The sequence below is a fragment of the Odontomachus brunneus genome, unplaced genomic scaffold (genome assembly GCF_010583005.1).
Source record: "Odontomachus brunneus isolate Ranch 3 - 2012 unplaced genomic scaffold, Obru_v1 Obru_scaffold_006, whole genome shotgun sequence".
Classification (NCBI taxonomy): domain Eukaryota; kingdom Metazoa; phylum Arthropoda; class Insecta; order Hymenoptera; family Formicidae; genus Odontomachus; species Odontomachus brunneus.
In genome coordinates this window covers 2,081,234-2,106,044 of record NW_022639456.1, presented here as the reverse complement: position 1 = coordinate 2,106,044, position 24,811 = coordinate 2,081,234, and the positions used below count along the sequence as shown (strand labels likewise).

The following is a 24,811-nucleotide window of genomic DNA, read 5'->3' as shown; positions in this document are numbered from 1 at the left end:
TTATTTTTTAAGAATTTTGAAAAATTGAACACAAAATATATCTAATCTTAAATCAAAATATATCAATATAAGTCAAAATATATCAAAATATATTTATACTTGCCAAAAAATACTGGGCAAAAAATACAACAATTTAGGTAAATCAAAAGGAATTCAACGTTATGCCACAAAATTTTGCTGAGCGTACCACTTAAGGGGTTAAAATCGGAAAAATCTCTGGAACAATGAATAATTTCACGCACCTGGAAATACGCAACGCATCACGCTGCTCGCGTCCTGGATTCAGCATTCTGCTCCCGGCTGGAAACTCCATCGTGGCACTGACACTAACACTGACACTCGTATGTGGACGAATCGATCGCGGCAGCGCGTGTTAATTAACGCAATACCGGCGAGAGCTCGAGTGAATATTTCAATAACCGACGAAATATTTTAATCATCCTCCGCACTCAGAGAAAAAATGTTTGGTATTCGAGAAATAATTACTATAAATTGTAATCAAGAAAACAATATTTTTCGTTTACAAATTTTACTATACTGTTAGTGATAATAATTTTATATGTATGTGTGTGTTGCTACTGCTATTTTACTACAATAAAAACAATATATAAAACAATATATTCCAAAGTTGCATTCGTCCGTTTTGAGATGCAACTCAAAATATGGTTGAAGCCGAAAGCAACTCTAGCATTTGAATTAGATTAATCATTTTCTCTGTAGTGCGAGAACGACAATTATAACGCGCCGATACACGCACACCGCGGTATGTACGCTCGCCGGCTCGGCGACACAATGAATGAAAACACTCGGGAAAGGTCCGTAATACACGACGGTGTGTTTAACCGCCGCGGAGATACGCAATGTTTTGAAAGTGTCAATTGTTTTGATCGACGGCGCACGACGGCGGCCGATGACGTGGCTCTTTTTGCTCATAGTTTCGGTACAGTCGCACGTCGCAAACTTTTCCGCGACTGACAGATAAACCTACCCAAAAGTACATTCCGATTTCTTTCTAATTTACCACAAATGTAGAAGTACAAAAAATATTTTGATCATATTTTTTCGTTTTGAACCACTTTCACGGACAGTTTATAGTTTTTAATGTTCTTACTCCTGTCATCAACAAGTAAAAATGCATATAAAATAAAACGGAATACAAGATATAGTTAAATAATTTTAACGGCATAGCTGAGACACTCTAAATTTCTGTAGCCGAGATTCCAACCGAATCATTTTAAATCTGTTCTAAATTATTCAAAAATGGTTCGAATCTCGGTCAAACCGAGAGGGAGAGAAATCTGGCAATTTTAATTAAAATTTTAACATAATCGGCATAGCTGAGATACGAACCATTCTAAATTTCTGTAGCCGAGATTCCAACCGCATCATTTTAAATCGGTTCTAAATTATTCAAAAATGGTTCAAATCTCGACCAAACCGAGAAACGCGGCAATTTTAATTAATATTTTAACAAAACCGGGATAGCTGAGACAGGAACCGTTCTAAATTTCTTTAGCCAAGATTCCAACCGAAATATTTTAAATCTGTGCTAAATTAGTAAAAAATGGTTTGAATCTCAATTAAACCGAGAAATTATTTGTATAAATAATTTTTTTCAACTTTTTACAGGTTTTGTTTAAATATTTTTATTATTTATACAAATAATTTTATACATTTGACTTCATATTCATAATCAGCAAATCAAAAACGCCTATATCTTGTATTCAATTTTATTTCTTATGCATTTTTGTTGCACTTATTGATGATAGAGGAATGAGAACATTAAAAAGCTACAAACTGCCTGTGAAACTCAAAGTGGGCTAAAATGAAAAAAATATGACCTAAATACTTCTATATTTGTACCAAATTAAAAAGAAGTCGGACTTTTGAGTAGGTTTACTTGTGAATTTTTAAGATTCGAGCCGACATGTACCGCGACGCGGAATATGTGTATTAATACGTTAATTACAATGTTTCGTATCTCGATCAACGAAATATTCAATTTCAAGCTCTCATCAACATCACTTAAAAGAAACTTTACTGATTGATTTTTAAAAGTTATATCCATTATGAATGAATTATATGGCAATCATATTTGACACACAAAATGACTCGAGATAGAAATACAAAGAAAATAATGAAAATTTGCTTCAAACAATACATTAAAATGTAATATAAAGATCTGTATGTAATTGTTAATATATTTGTTCTTGCATCAATGTGACAAAAGATATACATTGTATGACGTAAATTTAATGATTATAGTTTGATGAAACACATTTGCCTCACAAGTGTGATTAAAAAAATTGCAGAGTCTCTCTCTCTGTCATCGACTGTCTCACGTCCTGATAATCACGAAAGTCTATCTGGGCGCATTGTTTGACGCGCGTTTTTTCGAGCACATCGCGCATGTGTCAGTGGCACGAGATACTTTTCGAAATGTCTAAGACGAAGCAGCAGGATGCTGAATCGGGAAGCCAAGGAGAAGGTTAAGACGCAGGTCGTCGTCTGGACGGACGTGCTCAAAAGGTGAAACGTTCGCGCGTCGAAGCGCACGCGCGCTCGTAACATTATAACGCGTGGCCAGTAGATTTCTGCGTGGGAGCATCGGAAATCCATGGGCTGTGAGTTACTGTGGGTTCTGTCGTCGTTGCGCGACGATAGGGGCCCGTCTTTGTTCATGGGTAGTGAATTCGCGCCTGGATGCGGTCGAACGCGCTGTCGCGCGAAACGGACGGGGAGGCGTTTGTGATTGTTTGCGAAATTATTTACGATAATCTCTCCGTCGTCGCACCGCGCGCGTCGCTTCGCGATCTCCGTGGAAATTCTCCCGAGACAATGACGGACGTCCCGAACGTCGCAACGTATGATTCGTTCACTTGCATCGCATATTTGCGTTTTTCACTCGCATGATACGACACCGTAAGCGTGCCGTTGAAGCTGGACGACGTTGTCTCGCGCGAGTCGCTTTTAAACATCGATCATAATTTCCGCGAGACATCATACTCAATGTTACTGGGAGTATTTAAGACGTACTCGATTAAGTCGTCATTTTACGACGATGACGCGCGTTACGTGGAAGAATTAGGGAACGCTTTACGTACGACGGAGGTATCGGTCGAGGTTGTATACTAGCGGGACATTTCGGCGGGATGAAGACAGGTAAAGCCGCGAGGCTCGTTACCGCCAAACTATTCTTAAACCAAGCGGTTTATCGCCCAACCCTCGCCGGTGAGAACTGCGCAATTACCGAGTCGCTTTTACCGCGGAGATTCGTACGGCAACTGAAATATGGTAAATCGTAAACTCCCGCCGTTTATATTACGCGCCGAAGCAAGGAATCTCCTACGCACCGAGAGACAATCTACTATCAAATTAATTTGTGGTCCACGCATTCCTGCCGAGCCACTATAACTTTTACTACCGCGACCGTCTTGGATAAAAAAAAATAAATAAATAAATGGATAAAAACAAGCGTCGCCTCGTTCGCGATGAAATGTCGCCGTATGATCGTGTAAAGGTCTTGAAAATATTAAAGCGTGTCAAGCAATATTGGCTTTATCTCGTTATGTTTTCTATCCATATGCTTTCGTCATATGTTCTATCCACTCCTCAAAAATTCCTTGCACCTAGTTCCCTCATTATCTCCCTCTTTGATCACGCAGACCTTGCGTATATTCTTTGTTTAAGTCAACAACTTTTTCATCGTATTCAACGTATTCAGAATTTTTGCCTTGGTTTCGTGTATACGATCATATTTCACCATCTTACCAACACACGAGCTGACTCAAGATTTACCTTTGCTACGTGCTGCATTTGTGTTGCTTGACCTATTATTATCTACATATCAATCCTTACATTTACGATCTCCTGCACTATAATTCATTATTCAATTGATGTATGCGATCTCGTAGCCAGCAGTTTGCTTATCCCCGTCGCTGTACCATCGCATAAAATTCAATTAAAATTGGCTTGCTTGGCCATAATTTCTAGCAACTACTTCTCTACGTGATCATAGTTATAAACACCAACTCAATTCACCAACCAACGCGATTCGTCAACCTGGCCGCGAATTCTTTCGATAATAACTTTCACGCGACGGAGCGTCCGAGCGAGACAGCTTAGGAAATATAATGATAGTAACAGCAATTATCACAATAACATATATTTCTTGTCATAATAACATAATCATAATAACTACTAAAATAAAATATATTACTTATGAATGCAAACGTCAAGGACGAAACGGGTCGTGATTATTTCGGAAGAACACGTTGCTGTGGAGCGTCGCGCCGAAAATCGACGTGCGTGAAGCTTTCTCGAGTGTTTCTCTCGATTAGCTAATCATTTTTAGATTCGAAGGAAAATTTTGAGATCCGGAAGTGCAAGAGTATCGACTCGCGATCTCGATCATCGAGAATTTCTTGGCGCACGCGCGAGAATCTGGTTTTTTGTGTGTAAAGACGTGAAATTAAGAAAGATAAAAAGATTTTGGGTTTAAGGGATAACACGTGCTCGTCTAACTTTATCAATCAGTGAGCTTCGCTTCGGTGAAATTGTTAATATCGAATAGCGTGTGTATGAATGGAAGTATAAGCGGCACGATAGCGCCGGTTATATATCTTTACGAACGATAGCGGACGAATTCATGCGCGAAGTTGCGCGAAACGATCGGCCCACCCGTATGATCATCGTATATATGGGCCGGAGAAGCGAGGGATGAACGTGTCAGAAGCAGCCCCTGGGGTCTAATTATGAGTTTGTACAGAGGGTCGGTTAGTCGAGTCCGCCGCGTAAGGAACGAACCCTATTGACTCATTGACCGAAATATCTTCATTGAGTATCTCGAATGAATTAATTATACGTACATGCCAAGTATACGCCGTAACGTACGGACATGGCGCTCGTAACGAGGTACGCAGTAATGAAATAATCGCCCGGATATAAACCGAGGCAACACAAGCGTACCTCAAAGTCAGGATACCGTTAAAATAAATGGCGTCCCGTTATAAATTTCCACGGATGAAGTATCGACGCGAGATCAGTCGTAGACACCGTGCGTTGAACAGTGACACATTATCATCGACTCACCGGGTATCCTATCGATCAATATCGACGAGCCACTTTTGCGATTTGAAGGTCCGGTAATACGGGATCGCGTACGCCGTTCTAATGTCCACGTCAGACACGTCGGAGGCCGTCGGAGGGAAGCTCGAACGATATCAAACCGGCCCCGACGCGCGGCCATCCCCGACGTCTCGGGAACAAGATTGAGCGATCGGTGCCGGGATCGGCGCGACCATAAATAATCCCGCAGGAATCGTGATGTCATTAAGATCTCGTCGCGTCGATGCTCGCACGGTGCAAGGTGCGTGTCCCGGAGAAGCGGCAAGAGCGCGCGGCGACGCGAAGGGATGAACGCCGGGGCGATGGGTGGAGGTGGGGTCACGAGTCGACGGAAAGTTCTCCCCGGCAATATTTCGCGGCATGGTCGGACAAAAGGGGACACAATGCCGAGGGCAGGATCGATTCTCCTCGCTTGCTCGAGAGAGAGAGAGAGAAAGAGAGAGTGGGAGAGAGAGAGAGGACCGCGGACGAGAGGACCTGGCCGAGGTTGCGTTGCACGAGACGTTGCCGAGGAGCGGGCCACATTGTTGCCGAAACGATGCTCACCGTCGGGCTTGGGGAAACAACGAGCCACCGGACTCCCGAGAAGTGTAATTAATCACTTTTTGTTGCGCAAAGCGGTAGAGAGAAAGAGAGAGAGAGAGAGAGAGAAGGAGAATGAAAAGAGATTCTCGCGCGCGCGCTAAGAAATTCTCGATGATCGAGATCGCGAGTCGATACTCTTGCACTTCCGAATCTCAGAATCTTCCTTCGAATCTAAAAATGATTAGCTAATCGAGAGAAACACTCGAGAAAGCTTCACGCACGTCGATTTTCGGCGCGACGCTCCACAGCAACGTGTTCTTCCGAAATGATCACGACCCGTCTCGTCCTTGACGTTTGCATTCACAAGAAATATATGTTATTATGATTCAAAAGAAATATATGTTATTGTGATAATTGCTGTTACTATCATTATATTTCCTAAGCTGTCTCGCTCGGGCGCTCCGTCGCGTGAAAGTTATTATCGAAAGAATTCGCGGCCAGGTTGACGAATCGCGCTGAGTCGCGCGAATAATCATAGCGAAATGTGGTATTCACTCACCGCCGCTTCTTCTGTCCCGCGTTCCCACGACGAAGGTCAGCGGCCGACGGTCGCGCGGGTCCCTGGAGAGGCCCGAGAAGCTTTTCGGCTATGATCCGGTAATTACCAGCGGAGCTAGAGGTCGTTGGGGCTGTTAACGTTCGGCGGCTAATGGTATGCACGCCGGCAATAAAAAAACCTGGAACAACGGACAGAAATCAAGGGAAAAGAAAATAGACGGCTGAGGAGAACGGGTGGCAGGAGCGGGAGAGAGGAAAAGAGGAGGGAGAGGAGAGGAGACAAGAGAGAGGCCGGACGAACGCGCGATGAGGAGAGCGAGAGAGTGAGTGAGAGAGTGTGTGTGTGTGTGTGTGTATGTGAGAGAGAGAGAGAGAGAGAGAAAGGCCGTGGTATGCTTACACACGCGGCGGCTATACCGGCGAAACAGGGCCCCGAAACGACTTTACGGGAATTACACCCGCGAAATCGGGAAGATATGGAGCCGCGAAATGCGATGTGGCCATCCGTCACTCTCGCGGCCTGTATGTCCGCGCCTGCCCCGGCCGACCGGCTGGCTGGCTGGCTGGCTGCCTGCCTGCCTGCCTGCCTGCCTGCCGGTTTGCCGGTCTGCCTCTCGTCTCCTCTCGCACCACGTGCACAGGTGGTGGGTTCCCTCGCGGGAGAGCCGCAGCACCGTTCTGCGGATGCATTGTCATCGATAATGGGCCCGCCGATGCGAGCTCTCTCTCTCTCTCTCTCTCTCTCTCTCTCTCTCTCTCTCACGCGTCAAGATTAACTCCCCCTGTGCGCCTGTGATATACGCTTTTTCGATTTCGCAATCGGATATCGAGCTCGATTGGCATGGCGAATTTTCGGTGAGTTCGTACTGCGCGCGCGGTGGTCGCGGATGCTGCGACGCGAATGTGACTCGCGAATATTCGTCGCTGGCAATGAAAATGCGAAGAGACACGAATCGCTTCTCTCTCCGGGAGAAGGTTAATCCATCCTTATATTCATTCGCGTGCATCTGGTCGCGCGTCGCCGCGGAAAATGACGAGGACGGGCGATGAAGTTGCCGCGAAGGTATCGCTCGGTTTCGTCCCGGGCTTGATTTATGAGACGATGACGCTTGAAATGAATGTCCCAGGCGCGGATCGCAATGCGATCTGACCACACACGACGCGTGCTCCCGATCGATATCATTCGCACGGTGTCTTTCTTACGGCGGGGCCGGAATTAATGCAATTCCTAATGTCACGCGGAATTTGTACTGCGACGGTAACTGCGGCGAAATTATGCCGGGATATTGATGCGCGGCCGTGTTTTAACGACGAAGATACGCGACGTCAATCGCGACATCCGCGCGCTGCTCGAGAAAGATAGAATTCCTTCCTCCGCCACATGGGAATTTACATATTTAGAGAAAGAAATAAGAACTCGCAAACGAAGATATTAATCAAAAAATAGGAAAAAGGGCAATTCGAGTTCAAGCACAGAACTAATAGTGCTATATACCATATGGGTAAAAAACCTTCCTTGTGTTAGGAAATCGTGTAATATTTATTGAACATGAATAATCAATATAAAACAATCATACGTTTCGGCTCAACCATGAACCCTCTTCAGTGATAATAAAAAACTCAAGGTTTACGACACGAACGCATTACAATTAGTTAAAGCGTAACTTGACATGAATGTTAATCGCAATATTAAAGCTGACAAGACCGTTACCGAAATAATATTAAGTAGTTAATTAATATTGAGAAGTAGCCGTCATAACTATAAAAATCATAAAATAAAATAAAAAAATATAAGTATAATTGAAATAAATAATTAAAACTGACAATATAAAATATCTTTGTTGAGTTCAGCTAAAAGTAAACCGATCCTGTCAACGATAACATCGCCACGTCTACGAAATACAAATAATTACAGATTTATATACCTAGCATTAATATTGCGGAAACGACTTGTGGAAGAGAAGGAAACCAAAACAAAGTTTACTTTCATAACAAGCCGCAGTAGCTGGTGCCCCAATATTCAGTATCCTTTTGTGAGTTAAGACCATGCTTCTGAAATTTGATGAAAATCATTTCTGAGATCAGGCGTTTTAGGTAAAAGCGTTCCTTATGTAAAACTTTGGCATGATCCCAATCAAAATCATGGTTCTTCCTCAAACAATGTTCCTGTATGGCCGTTAACTCCACCGTAGAACTCCTAGGAATTCTCCTATATTTGGCAAAATGTGTAGAGAGTCTTCTACTAATTTAACCAACATAAGACGCATCACAACCACTGCATTGCAACCTATATACAACGTTATTATGGAAACCAAGAGGCAACCTGTCTTTATACAGCTTTAATATTGCGATTAACATTCATGTCAAGTTACGCAGGTCTTTAACTAATTGTAATGCGTTCGTGTCGTAAACCTTGAGTTTTTTATTATCACTGAAGAGGGTTCATGGTTGAGCCGAAACGTATGATTGTTTTATATTGATTATTCATGTTCAATAAATATTACACGATTTCCTAACACAAGGAAGGTTTTTTACCCATATGGTACATAGCACTATTAGTCCTGTGCTTGAACTCGAATTGCCCTTTTTCCTATTTTTTGATGGAAATTTACACTTTCTCGTAATCACTTTTCCTCCCGATTACCGCGCGAAGGAATGCTCTATCCCTCAGATCTGACGGCCGAGACAACACAAATACAGAGATGCCGGGGATGCCGTAGTACCGGCAGGTAAACTTGGATATTTCAGCCAAAAAGTAATTAAGGGCGTCTCCCACCAAGTCGCCTAGACAAAACTGACAATCCTGATGATCCTGATGCCAGCAGACAGGTTGGAGCCTTCCTTGCAGCGAATTCCAAGAAGAGACTCCACCAGTCTACCTGCACAGGTGCACGGCTGGTGCCCTACGGCGAGAGCGGGCTAGCCGCGAGTGTCAGAAACGTATCCCTTGAATTATGGCATTTCTCGAGTGCCAGCGTGCTCTGTCCAATGTAATATCTAATCATTTCTTTTCTGTCCCCGCTTCCCAAAAAATCGTCACTACCCTCGCTCGTCGGAAGTCGCCGTGCGGCTCTCGCTTGGTCGACGCGAAACACATTTCGCGTTACATTATCCGGTTCTGCATACACGAGTACCATGTACTTGTTTCACGTGCTTATTAATAACGTTATCTATCACGATAAAGGGATCATTCACTTTGAGTTAGGTTTAGAAGTAAAGTGGATCAAGTATCAATTGACGGGGCTATTGAGTGACAGGGCGCGGTTTCTTACGAAACGATCAATGAAAGATGTCGGAAATCGCCAGCCGTTGAGGCGGAACGATGAAAAATGCCGGCCGGTCGAATGATAAACGAGCGCAAACTCATAAACGACCGAATGATACACTCGAGAGCTCATTGTCCGAATGAAGTTTTCAGATGGTTCCCTTTCATTGTCCGCCACGTAGCGTCGTATTGTTGTGGCGTTCGCCGCGTGATGAAGCGACTTGAGAAAAAGAGGAAGAAACGAAGAAAATCTTTCGCGCCTCGAGAAAAAGGGGGGAAAAAGAGGTCGTCGCGGTGCTCCTCGCCGCGACTTTTATGCCATGCGAGCCCGAAAACTCTACGATCAACTAGCGCGTGAATGGCGCGCGAGGTCAGGACGATAATAGCTCGCTCTCTTGGAGCAGGTTTCTCTATTTCTGTCTTCGAATCAACTGATTCGCTCGGCCGTGCCCTTTATTTCACGCTTCCTAAAAGTGTAGCAAAATAGACCAAAGTGTGTCAATCCTCGCGGCATGGACCAGCGTGTCCTTAGAATTAACTGAGCGTTTGGGCCCTTTTCAGGCGAAAGAAAGATGTATAATGCCACGATGAGCAGTCCCAGTGATAGGCATTAATCGATTAAGATTTTCCTCGACCAAAATAACCGGCCAATCAATAAACAAAATCATACACACACGGCCAATCGTCATATATGTGAATAATTCAATCGATTGATGAAATCAACCTTCAAATCCTAAATGTGAGTGTAAGGTTTATTCACCAACTTCTCAAACGTTACCGCTCTTAAAAACATATGTTTTATTTTTTCATTATAACTTTCTTCAACTTTATTGAATCGCAGAAACATTAATACAAGAATTAACTGAGCGTTTGGGCCCTTTTCAGGCGAAAGAAAGATGTATAATGCCACGATGAGCAGTCCCAATGATAGGCATTAATCGATTAAGATTTTCCTCGACTAAAATAATCAGCCAATCAATAAGCAAAATCATACACACACGGCCAATCGTCATATATGTAAATAATTCAATCGATTAATGAAATCAACCTTCAAATCCTAAATGTGAGTGTAAGGTTTATCCATCAACTTCTCAAACGTTACCGCTCTTAAAAACATTTATTTTATTTTTTCATTATAACTTTCTTCAACTTTATTGAATCGCAGAAACATTAATAGATTCATATTCCTCGATTTTCTATATCAACTTAAAGAAAAAGGGTTCAATTTCGACCATTTTTCCGAAGGTATGAACAAATAAAAATTTATCCACGTTTAGAGCTCACATAACTTTCTGATGTTTAGGATTCTCTGATTAGTTATTAATCAGAGTGCAATCTATCACAAAGTTTGATTGATAATGAGTTTCACCAATGATTCAATGAAGTTATTTGTGACATAACGATTGATTTATTTTGATGATCGATTTGCCGATTACTTTAGCCAAAGAAAACTTCAACTGATTAATGCTCAATACTGAACGCAATCCAACAGACCGCAATGCATTTCTGATTCTAATATAAAGAACGGAAAGACAGAGAATTGAGTTATCCCGACAAATCCATCAATCCGGAGCGCGGTATCGCGCCAAGCGCAACGAACCGTGGATTACGTGAGAGAGAGAGAGAGATGGTGACATAAACTTGTAAACAGATATCGCCAGATATCGACTCGAGATATCATGCTCTTGGCCATTACTAATCACCGTTCGCGCGGAACGATAGCTACACATTCGGAAGTAGAAGGCGCGATCCCAGACCAGCACGTCGTGTGTTTAGTCCCGTTAGGGTAGTCCCGTACCGTTCGCCTCCTTCCTGCGGTGGTCGTCATTGTTTCATTGTGTTATAAACGCATTGCGTGCGCTTAGTGCGTGGAGCGAGGGTGTATCGATTGCCCCGCCCCCTGCTGCGTAGCCATGACGACACACCCTATCCTATCTAACCCCTAGCCTAACCTCCGGGTTCTACGTTTCAACCCCGCGCGTTCACCCTTCGCGCCAACATGGGGCCTCCCTCTCCGCCGTCATCACCGAGAGCCCCGCGAGCCCCGTTCTCGAGGAGGAGACCAAGTGACAGTGGACAAGGAAGCCTCTGTCGTCGGTCGACAAAACAAGCGACCTGTCACGACCTTCTTCTTGCGCCAGAGGAACCCGTCACCTTCCACGATTACGCGGCTCGCGCTCCGGGAGTGATGATACCTCGCGGTGTGTACACTCAAGCTTGATCTACAATGTGTTCTTTGCTTCCTGCTTCTTTCTCTTTGTCTCTTTCTGATTCAAACCTTAAGCTTTAAGCTAGAAAAAGACAGAAGATAAGAAACAAAACGCAAAGAGCATATTATAGATCAGGCTTCATGGATAGAAAGCTTTTCCGCAATTCACTTGTTCGCTGAATAAACTCTCCGTCTTGTCCAATGGGAGAAGCCATTTTCTAATGGGAAAATGCTCCCATTGGATAAGACGGATGAGTTTACAAACTCAGCCGAAAAATTCTCAACGCTTCCCGGGAGTGTCTTGTAAATAAACGACGGAGAACGAATGATTTCGCAGCTCGCGATGTCGTCCATCTAGCTCCGGGCTACGTATATTGCTCCGTTTATGAAAGGATAACGTTATTAACGTTGTCGTTATTTGCTCTAGCCGCGGAGATATCCCGGTCGTGAAAGCTCTGCCCAATTAATTCCTCAGATTCCAGTCCACGTTTCTACCCGGCAGAAATGATAGGATAGCACGAAAATATTCGCTCCATAGAGGAGCGTATCACGTTTCTGGAGAGACGCGTGCTTTTTCAGCGAAGGAAACTGGCGATTCACGGAAAGTTGGTGGAGTAGAATCGAGAGACGAAGAGTTTTAGGGCCTAGGAGGCTTCGGGAGAAGTTCGCCCAGCCCTCGTGGGTCCCAGTCGAGCACAATACGTCTCATTATGTTATCCGCGCATCTCTCGACACAGCCATTTATCATTCCTCCGCCCGTATACCGATATATCGATCCCATCCTCACGTGCGTAAAAGTCGAGGCCGTGTGGCGACCTATCGAGGGCCCGTTCGTGGCTCTCGCTCTCGCGAGGGCCTTTGTCTATGAGGGAAGAAAGGCCCATGTGTCGGGGCGGGTGGAGAGAGAGAGAGAGAGAGAGAGAGAGAAAGAAAGAGATAGACGCGCCTCGTAGAAATGGAAAATGATCATTTTGCCGATCGTGCGAACGATACCGAGGTGATCCACAGAGAGCGAATCGTCGGAGTTCCGCGCCGCGTGGGTCGCGGGCTCTCTTAATGGAGCGCGGACTTTGTAAGCTGTGTGTTCCGGGACTTAAGGAGCGACATCAATTATTCGCGAGAGGTGTTATCGCGTGCGCTCTCCCGGACTGGTACAAATACTGTTTCTGCACTCACGGCTGCTGCACGTCGCCTCTCTCGCCACCGTAGCGCGAGAGTCGCACGATGAAAGCTTGATATAAAACGGTTTGTCTGCCACGAGTTGCCGCTACGCGTGCAAGTCGAGACGCCATTATTTAAGGTAATTGAGGAAGCGCGTTCGCGTAACGCCTCTTCGTAACGTAACGATAAGTAAGGAAGGTCGCCATTAATCCTCGCGAACGCGAGGTGCGCACTTCATACGTTAAGTATGCATCTCGCACGGGAAAAAAAATTCGTGTTTGCTAGCCAAATCTCGCACCTAACGTGGATACCTAAAGCTCTCAGTAGGCATATGTTCAGCTATGAAACCGACGTGGAGACGGATAAAAATTTTGCGAGTTACAGCAGCAAATGTTCAGTTACGGCAACAAATGCATTTTCAACTACCCATGATTGACAAAGGAATCTTTCTCTTCCGCGCAGAGAGAGGTGACGGAATGCCCGTCAAATCTCTCAGAAATGCGCGCTTCGTTCTTCACTCCGGCGAACAGGCCGCGGACAGGTAAAATAGGATAGGTGCACAGATTTCGGTGCGATATAATCTAGGCGATAGCGACGACGATCAAAAACAGTTCGTTCGCACCACTTATTATTCATGAATCGCGCTCGCTAATGCGTCTGGTGTGCTGCGGCGCATCCACACGCACACACACGCACACACACACACACATACACATGGACGTGCAACACACGCGTGGCTCGTCGAGCGCACGTTACACGCACGTGGGTGGTACGGGTATGTGCGCAAATGAGCACCAGTGGAAGAGATCGCTCGACGTCGGCTCTCGAATATATGTATGGGAAAGAAAAATCATCCATCACGTTCGAGGCCATCCGGAGCTGGCGGTGGTGGACGGACGATGTTTTGGGCATCGTTTCTCTATGGACGCGCGCGTCATAAAATTAATGAGCGTCTTTGACTAATTTATTACGCTGAAAAAACCGCACGAAATTTATAATGATCGGGGTGAGACTCCTTTTTTTTTCTAGATAGCTCGTCTCTTGCCCGCGACCGCGCGCAAGCTCGACCAGTCGCGGGTCCCGATTATGAATGTTACAAATGACCGTGGAGTCTATTTTGGAAATCCTTTTACGAGGGTGATAGTCGGGGGTACACGCGGTTTTTACGACGAAGATACGCGTTTGTTAACTGAATGGCTACACCAAAAAGAGAAGAACCTTGTTTGCAAGGTGCTGTTCTCTGCATTGAGAAAAAAGTTGTTTGGTATTTGCAAGCATAATCGCATAGAGAAATAATCGTTATAAATTATGGCCGAGAAAACGGTTTTTTAAATTAGATTCCAAACTATAGTGTTAGTAATAATAACCTTTATGCATGTTATATGGTATACTATGCTACTATTTTACTACAAAAAATATGGTTGAAGTCAAAATAACTGTAATCTCAATTGGACCAACCAATTCCTCTTCCGCATTCGGAGAAAAACATGGTGATAGCAACTACATGGGTGACAACTGCACGAGTTTTGTATCGTATGGTTGTCACCTATACAGCTGACATCGCCATGTCCTTTTCTCTGAATGTAATAAAGTGAACTATTAGTTGGAAATCTACTAGATATTATTCTGTGAGTCTTTTCTCCTCGAATCTGTTTACTCGAAACAGAAAGTCTTCTTTATTCGCATGATTTCAAGTGGCAATATTTTCACTGTGGCAATGAAAATTGACACTTTCCGCTCGTTTTGAATGAGATTCCACATCAGGAAGCTGAGAGAGTACGTAGACAATGTGTTCGATAAATGGAGCGATGCTGTGGTGAACTTTGCGGAAATTAGAGCGACGTTTCGAATGAGGCACATAATTAGCAGTCTTCGTGCTCCATTTGTGTGTTAACGGTAACGTCGGCGGTTCTCTAAAATTCCTGAGGCACGACTGAGACGGGAGCACGACGAGTCGTGGTGGACGAGTGCGTGCGCGTGTTTACCCGCGAGGTTCCAAAGGCCTCATCCAACTACGACGCTTAATTAATAAACTCGCGATCTTATCGAGCGCAGCAAGGCACACAGACACACACACTATCCTGCCTCCTGCATCTTGCCTGTTCCTTCGTGTCCCTCTCCCCTTTCCTCGTCGCTCTCCCGGCATTTTTCTCCCTCCTTGCCGAAGGAGCAGCGCGATTTTTGAATCAGGCGAATGCGCGCTCCCGCGAGCGTGAAAAATGATGCAATTTTCGCGGCACGCCTCCCATAGCGCGCCTGAATCTCACGTATAAAGGTGCCTATTAGGTATATCCACTCGTTCCTCCGGAGGTGTGCACGAGGCATTGCGTCGATCGTACCGCGCGAATCTACTCGGTGCTCCCGCGATTCGCAGTGTCGTTTCGACATTCGTTCCGCCGCAGCACGGCGACCGAATGAAACGAAATCAACCGACGGCCTCGTTCGACATCGCTCCTTTATCGCGATTTATTCGCATCGTATCGGTCATGGTCACGCATCAGCCGAGAAACTTACGATATTGGGCGCACGCGCTTAGCTCTAATGGACACGGACTAACGAATCGCGTACTGCGTACACGCGCGTAATGCAGATACATATACGCGCTCATCACGCGAGTCCCGCGTCACATACCAGCAATGGGACTTTATGAAAGAGACAGATGGAGGTGAGGGCGCGTTCAAACATCTGCCAGTGATGTGCCCCTTGATGTCGATCAATTACGTCGTCGCGTACAACGATACGACCTGATACGGTCGAAGACGGCGCTCTTGCGCTTCCACGCGAGCCCGCGATTGTTTGAACAATCAGCCGGATTATTTAAAGTCACGCTGGCTCGAGCGACGCGAAATTAACGCGGATGCATTACTCCGCGCTGCGTATTCGCACAGTGGCCGCGCGAATTGCTGAAGCAGAGCTGCCACTGATAAAGAGATCTACCGGTCTACCTTCGACGCTAAAGATAGACGATCTACGAGCCGTAGGATCGAGGAAACACACGCGTGGATCGCGAGAAGCTCCACCTAACAGAGAATCGTACTCGTCGAGTGGGCTCCTCGCCTCCGCTGCCATTGGTCGACACATGGCCCGCCATTGTTTCATTCACGCCTGTTGCACGTTTCTTATTTATCTCGTTCAGTCTCCCCTCGCTAGGGAGTACGAGGGAAACGCGCGAGGAAATAGAACTGAAGCAGACGCGGCCCTCGGAAAAACGCAAACGAGCACGACTCGCGAGGAGAGATCGCAAAAAAGTATCCCGCAGAAGCCGCCGAAGGAATCGGGGGAACCGTGCAACCCTGAGGAGGCAAATCGACACGGGGGGAGAGGGAGAGAGGGGGGGGGGCGAGAAACAGATGATCCTCATTGCGAGCGAAAAGAGAGCCGCTCTCGTATCCGAGAACAAACGATGCAAAGTCAAACCGAACCACTCGAGCGCACCGCGGGCGCGGTGCATAAAGGACCAAGAATGAAGAACGATACACAGCTGGCTTGTAAAACACAGAGATCCTGTGAAGATTACGAGAGAATATAGCCGGCCAACCGCGCTCGCATCCCACAGTGGTCACCCTGACGGGGATATTTTCCTTCGTTTTCCACTAAGCTGAATTTCTAAGGCCCGTATCGACAGTCGTTACTTCAAACTTGTCCCACGTGAAATGCTCAGAGTTAGATTGGAGTTCCTTATTTGGGTTGCATTCCAAAACGCCCTTTGTGAGGAAAACTTTATTGAAAATTCACGGTATGTGTAATGGCTACAGTAAAACTTTCCTCAAAAAGATCGTTTTGGAATGCAGTCTTGAATGATATAAATATGTATGACATTTGTAATCACGCGCAATATTCAGCTGAAAAACTCACATCTAATTCTAAATTAAAATTCAGGCATCTCGATTGACGCAAGTTTTAAGGAATGACTTAATATAAATTTCAAGCCCGTATTATAGTTATTATTTGAAAGTTGTCTCTCAAATGAGATACATTCAGTGTTACATTGAGATTTACATTCAGTGTTAGATGCGAGTTTCTTAGTCGAATAGCGTGATTACAAATGTACATGCATATATATAAATGTCACGTATGATTCAGCTGGAAAATCGGAATTTAAATTTGAATAAAGACTTGAATGTTTCACATGAGACAAGTTCTAGCTGGAATTTGCGTTTTCGCCAAATCATATAATTAGCTGTAACACCGATCTCTGTTGAAATCGCCCTGTCACGTTGGAAAAGAAGAAAGAAATAGGCCTGAACAACGGTCCACAACGGGGCGGCGACAAAGTCGACGTCTTCGTAGCACACGCAGAATCTGAAATGATTGTGAGGTCTACGGAAGCAACAAACAAAAATCTCGAGGGCACGAGGAAAAGATCAGAGGGATAGGAAACTCAGGATCACCGTCGGTTACTTGGTCCGAAAGGGCTTTTCACGGCTATGGAGATGGAGCTAATCCAAGCTGAATAATACGAAATCGGTCACAGACGAAAGAATCGGGACGGGACAACGCGCGCGGTAATACCGACGGTGGATGTAATCTTCTTAAAAAGGTTTGGCAAACTCGCGTGAGACGATCCATGTTACTTAACAGGTTCTCGAAAACCTGTAACGACAAAGGATAGATTCTCGATGAGGACCTAGTAGACCCTGAAAAGGAAGCTGGGAAATCACGCTGCATTCAAATAAGCGATTACGATCGGCGCACGGAGATCGGCGCGCGCTTCTTCGCGTCGAATAAAATATGACGGATGAATTATCGTGTCGCTCGTGTGCACAGGTGCAATTCCACGATGTGTGTCGTCGCATCCGGCGATGGTATTCGCGTTTATTCGTGCAAAATACGCGACAAATAAATATCCCCGTAATCAAAGTCCCCGAAATTCACGCGAGCAATTTCGAGTGTGAATCACGAGTGGAACAGAAGGAGAGCGCGAGTCTCCCGCTCACGATTCTTTCCGAGAACAAGCTCACCTGTCATCGGGCAAACAATGGAGGACGACCGAGGGGGGAATGAGGCGGGAGTGCAAGATGGTCGGGAAGAAAAAGAGACAGACAGCGCGTAAATAAGTGTAAAAAGGGGCAAGGAAGCAAGGGCGAGAGGGAGGGAAAGTGGGACCAGGGGTTCACGGGGTGTTCCGTGTCCCTCCTGGTCCTGGTGCCATCCTCTACCTCCGTCGCAGGACTATAATTTGGTCCTTGAGGTTGCCACGCCCACGCATATACATCACCCTACTATCGAGATCTCGTGAGTCAGATGAGGCTTGTCACTTTGTCGGCGTACGTATATGTACACGTACACACACGCATACACACACGTATATATATAGAACGCGCAGAATAGGAGAGATGAGAACCGGATAACAACTTTGACCGGGAAAGTAGGAGAACCTGCGGACGAGGCTGCGGCCACGATTCGAGTCAACTACACCATGTCGAGTTGAAATCGAATTCCATGTAATACAGAGCGCGTTATCCATCCTCCTCTTCCTCTTCCACATTGTGTACACGCAATTAGGGCTCGTAATTAAACTTCGACTCACGGGAGTAAGATGCGACAAAATAAACGCGAGCTAGGAGAGTAGTATATAATTATACACGGAGAGAATATCATGGTTTTGTTTTCATGTAAATTTCTTTTCAATTTTACTGCGTTCTCAGTAGTGCAGGAAAATAGACGGCTACAAAATTTTATAGTAATTTTTATTATAGAATTCTCTCCGTGCAATAATTTAATCTGTTTACAATGTAAACTTTCCCTCGAGAACGAACTCCGGATACATCGTTACGATCGCAAAGTACAATATCATCTTGTAATGGACACAGTTGAACGACACTTTGGAGCAGGTTTGTCGTCTATGCGGCCAGCAAAAAAGCGGCGCTCGAATGGAGAAAATAGCACGATCGCGTAATCGGAGACTCGATTATGACCATTTCAAACGTCCTCTCGGGGATACGCGTCGGGGATACGCATCAGTGTCGTGACAAGGAATCTTGACGCTTTTGACACGCGTTATATCCGTATAGCGGAGTATCAACCTGTCAGGGATGTTGCGGGGTGTGAAACCCTGTGAGTAGGTATATACGTATACCCGCACGGGTATACACCGTATATACACCGCATAATATACCAGGTGACCCTCCTCAAACCGAACCACGCCTAGTTAGCCACCATTGTGCGCTCTGAGAGTTTATGAACTGGAAACGAATAATCGCGCTCTTGACAACTTGATCGTTATACGGCGCTGGTAAAACCTCCTTTCTCGGGGAGAAATGTTCGTCTTTCGAGCTGTGCTCTTCCGCACACTTTGCGCAGACTTGATGTAAACGTAAGTGCGCACCGCGTACATAATAGAGTATTCCCCCGAACGCGACGATCGTGTACTACATGTGTTTCAACCGAAAACATTTACCCTTCGAATCAATCGAAGAAGCCGATTCAGCGCATTGAGAAAAATGTTGGTATTTGTAACTGTATAATCACTTAGAGAAATAATTACTATGGATCATGATCAAGAAAACTTATTTTTTTTTTGTTGAATTCTACTATAATGTTAGTGATAATAAATCAAAATTCTCCTTATTTCAACCGAGTATTGTTTACTTTAACCGAGTAAACAATACTCGGTTTAAATGAAAAGAATTTTGATTTAAGTAAATATGTTAATGGCACCCACCTGATAAATATTTGTTAATTTTTAGATATTTTTGCTCAGCATAGATTCATATGCGTATTACGATTAGCGCTTTCGTGTTGGGACATGACCGTAAAACATGGCTATGGCCAAAAACAGCTGTAACTTCATGTTAAATCGATCATTTTCTGTTTCTCTCGGTGAAGAGAGCGATTGGTATTTACGATCATAACTCCGTGCGAATCCGAAAGGACAATAATTGTGTCCGCGGCCGGTTTGCTCGATCTTATTTACGACGTTTCGTGATTTAATAATGCTATTGGATCCATTGAATTATACACGATGTAATCCCGCGTGTCAGGCGTTGCGATCAAATGAGAAACGCTCGCTGACCCGCCACAATTTTAATCCATCGTCGGAGTCACGTGCTGTCAAAGTGTCGCCCTCCCCGCGAACGTCCCACCCATCTGCGGTCGCATGTGGAAGATCAACGTATTATCGTGCACCGACAATGCGATCCCGCGCGGTCGCTTTTTACCGCCGCGTTATTCGGACGCTTCTGCAAACGCTGAATTCTCGTGCGCGTGCGACAGACCGTCCTAAGTAAATAAAATCGCCCGTCGCGCGCGCATCCCTCCGTGCAAACGTATCGAGGGCTAAACTGCTCGTACGCGTCGTCATATTTAATTCCGACGCGCACGTGCGACGTCGCGTTCATCGCGCATTAATACCGCAAGCTCGATCCCCCCCCCCTTCCCCCCACCGGTAAATGCAAAGAAAAAAGACGACTGCTAAAGTACAGTTAACAGTACTATAAAGTCATTAAGTCTGTTCTTTTAGTCTGAACTGGTGCAATAAGTTAGAGTGAGACAAATATATTTTGTTTCACTCTAACTTACTGCATCAGTCTGCACCAGTTTAGGCAGTTCAGCTTAAAAAGAACAGATCTATTGTCGCGTCGATGCATCGGGATTTCATTAGCGCGAGAACTAACTGCACAAACGATGTAATTACAATAATATTTAATACATTACTGCATTCTAGTAGGCGCTTCGATTGAGAATATTGAGTCAAAACAGAAATTCGGTTAACTCACTGAGTAAAGTCGAGCTTACTTGTTTCTTTGAAGTTTTATAATATTCTTGTTGTAAACGAGAGAATAAAGATTCTCCTTTTGAGTATATGATGTAATGAGTTCTTTCCAAATTTATGACGAGTATATATTTTAAGACCGTCACAAAGGAGAATATTCTTTGCTGAAGATAACCATTACTTAAAGGAAGAAGAGTACAAGTGTAGAATGACATTTTTCTGCGTGTAACGACATTGCGAGAGAGCGTCCGATTCCTCACACTTTTCACGAGCGAAACGTCCGCGAGCATAATATCGTCGTGGCAGCTATTACGGGGGAAAAAATAATCAATAAGCGCCGTGTGACTGGGGGTGAAGTGGCATTTATGAACTCCGCGAATTCTCGACACGTGCGCGCGCGGGGAACTTTTGTACGCTCCGAGTTTTCCGCCCCATACGTGCCGCAACATCACGGAAATTTTTGTCTCGCGAATCTTCTCGACTTCGGCGCGTGCCCGTGAATTTCCCGTACGTATAGCTATATAATCAGAGAATATCATACGCGGAGATTCGCGATCGCTCCCTCGACAGAGAATTGCGACGCGCTGCACTCTATATCGTCTCCTGATCCAAAAGATCGCACGGTCTCTCCTCCTCTCGCAACGAATGGAAGGGAAAAGGAAACAAAACGGTAAAACAGAGCGATAAATAACGACGCTAAGTATCTAGGCGCGTCCTTGCTTCTGCAATTACTACTTGCAACGGTAAGCGCGGGTGTTGCGAAGCGCGCCAAGAAAACGATCTCACTCTTTCGCTCCCGCTCGCTCACTCGAGAGTGCAACGCAACGTTTTTCCAAACGAGAAGGCACGAGGTTTTCGTGGCCGGGCAATAATGCGATCGCGTCGGAGGCGGAGCGGCGCTGATGCGTCTGGACGGCAACCCGCCCATTAAACACGAACCTGCCTGCGAAGAGGTAACAAACCCGGCGGGAGAACCACAGTTGTCTCCTCTCTAAATCCTTTCTAAAAACGACAATTCGGATGGGGGCATAAATTCGTGTGCACTTAACGCCAGTCAACCGCTGCGTCGCGATATGAAAATCCAATAACAACAATTACCGTGGTTTGCCGAGTGTATACAGCGACCGGCACATCAGAGATTCTTCTCTTGGGACGGAATCGGCCGGTGATGTGGGCATTTTTAACAATCTCACGACAAATCCGTACAAAGCGGCACCATTCGTGAAACGTCAAATAACCACCGACTGCCCGTCAGACGTAATACGTCTCTGACAATTGCAAAGTGAAATTCGACGAGAAGGAGACTGCGACGATTGAACGATCAAGCCTGACGACCTACTTTCTTACACAAAATCATTCGTTCCTCTTGATGTCCACGATTTTTTCAATTCGACACTGCTCAAATGGGACCGTCAGTGTAACAGCGAATGCTGTCACTTCTTTTGCCACGAAATAATCAGCAAAAATTATAACATCACATAACCCTGTCGTTAACAGATCTCTTGAACAATTTCACAAGCGACAATATTACTCCTTCAAATTCTAATTCCGAACATTTTTATTGTTTTGGTCTTTAAATACAAACATTTAAACTTTCAATATAATACAGAGAAGACCGGGGCTATTTGACTACCATTTTTGTCATGTTCAAAAATCTTACTTGCTTAATTTTGTTTTGCCAACTTATGCAGGTAGCCAACTAACTCCAGCCTCTTCTATGTATACACTGTAAAAAATCTTGCGTACACAGTACGTAAACAAATGTTCCGAAAAGTCTATTCTAAATTTTGTGTCGAAAATAGCTCATTCTTTATGTTCATGCGTGTGTTATTTATACTATGTACTAGTCTATACATAATGCACGGAAAAAAAGATTTGGTTGAGTTAACCAAATATCTGGTCGAATACGAACGATCCATAAATTCCGATTGAAGTAACCCGAATTCTGTTTAAGTTAACAAGATTTTTGGTAGATTAATCAAACATGTGTGGTTATTTAATCAGACATGTCTAACTAAATAATGACATGTTTAATTAGTCTACCAAAAATCTTGTTACAGAATACTTAAACAGAATTCAGGTTACTTCAATCGGAATTTCTGGATCGTTCATATTCAACCAGATATTTGGTTAATTCAACCAAATCTTTTTTCCATATGTAAATAACACACGAATGAACATATGAATGAGTTATTTTCGACACAAAATTTAGAGTGCACTTTTTGGAACATTTGTTTACGTACTGTGTACGCAAGATTTTTTACAGTGTACATATATATACACATATATTGAGTATATATGTATATTCTATGTTAAAAGTTTAAATATTCGTATTTAAAGAGCAAAGCAACAAAAATATCCAGAGTTAAGTACCAGTGTTATTATTGTCCGAAGAGGCAGGGGAGACATTAGTACTTCTATCTTACACGATCAAGAAGATACAAAAATTTCGAGACTCATCGAATTCAATCAGCGATGATAAAGCGACGTATCGGGAGCATCGAAAGCATATATTGCGTAATCAATTATCGACACGTCCGAGGAAGACTAACGGCCTTTAAATAATTCATCCGGAGACCTCGAGGATGGATCGAAGGCCGTTCGGGATCACATGCAAATCGGATTCATTAGCGTTAAGCCAGACGGGGGTGGAAAGTAGAGCCGCCCGTACGACCCCTCGACGTAAACACTGCCGGCACTGCGTCAACCTCTGCTCCCGAGGGCTGTTATTGCGCGGTTACACCAACCCCTACTGACATTCGTCTCTTTCGCGAGTACATTTGAACTTGTGCTCGTGCTCCTCGTATCTCGACCACCACTTCGTTTCACTCTCAAGCGCGGAAATATTTGAGGACGCCCAGAAAAGTTACGTCGCGTTGTATTTGTAGCTGTTGTGTTACAGCAAAGATACACTCAGAAAAAAATACATGACAGGGTCAACTGTACTATAAGTTGCAACTATACAGGTTCTCTATGTAGAATCAACGTATGTAGTTCAGTAAACTATATATAGAGCAAGAATCACCTAATATTAAATTCTGAAATATCTCTGTTACATTAGAAGAAAATATGTGAGAAATAAATTGCGTCATTGGAAAGAATAAATATTGTAATTAATCAACTCTACCGACCACACACAATTTATTCCTTATATATTTTCTTCTAATGAAACTACTGAGATACTTTAGGATCTAATGATAAGGACGATCCTGTATAGAGTTCTCTATATAGTTCTTTTAAACATTATAAGCTTCAATTGCATTACCTACAAAATATCTCATTAAGCTATGTACATTGATTCTATATACAAAACTCGTACAATTGTTAGCAATATAATTGCCATTTAATTGCCATTTAATTGCCATCATATATTTTTCTATGATGAGTGTAGAATATTCGATAGAAATCCTGACTAACTTATTTTAACACATTTAAAAAAGCTTAAAATTTTAGCACGGAATACTTCTGTTTGTAATTTTATGCATCGTATAATAAAAAAAATATTTGAAAATTTATAAATATATGTATTCACGTACACAAATTGCGTTTATAAATTTTAATTTAAAAAGAGAAAGAGAGAGAATTATATTTCCACAAATAAAATTCTGTTGTGAATTGCAGTTCGCCTAAATTCTCAAAGGGTCAAAAACCGTTCTGCTACTATTATAACAGCGATCGAAAACAATGATCGGGCGTAAACACTTCTGAATTGGGATCAGTTCGGAACTTTTCCCTAGGGCGGATCACGGGAGCACGAGGATGTACCCTCGAGATTACAGAGATTACGCGGAGATTGAATCACTTCCCAGCTACCCCGTGCGAATGCCTAAATGTGTCTCCGGCACAAGCTGTCCCTTAATCATCGTGTCTTTACCAGAGGTCGTTATCACGCTTTCGATCCGAAGTTATACGCTCCGAGTTCCGAATTGTATATCATCAGAAAGTGCTCGTTATCACACAATACGCACGATCATCGCGTTACTCGTGTGTGTTACACAGTTATACCTTTCGTCTTCTCAAAAATGAAATATCAATGATCGTTGTGCTCAAAACAATCGACGTGGCAGCATCGCGATATACCGAGAGAGAGAGAAATGTCCATGTTAATATTATATACTAACGGAGTACGAATAAATTTATCGCGACAGAAAGGAAATTTAGGAACAGAGCTAAGATGGGGTGATAGCCGCAAATAAAAAGAAATTCGGGAGTGGCCGAAGTTTCTCCTCTCCCCACTCCCCCCCCCCCCCCC

The 24,811-nt window shown here is 44.2% G+C and overlaps 1 protein-coding gene across 1 annotated transcript in view; it reads right to left on the bottom strand.

The window, feature by feature from the left end:
- The window catches only part of LOC116853807, a 54,558-nt gene that overhangs the window by 26,513 nt on the left and 3,234 nt on the right, over nucleotides 1-24,811 (bottom strand). The window contains exon 3 of the mRNA XM_032835050.1: nucleotides 6,212-6,389. Coding sequence (XP_032690941.1) covers nucleotides 6,212-6,389 — 178 coding nt within the window. The remainder of the gene's footprint in view (nucleotides 1-6,211; nucleotides 6,390-24,811) is intronic.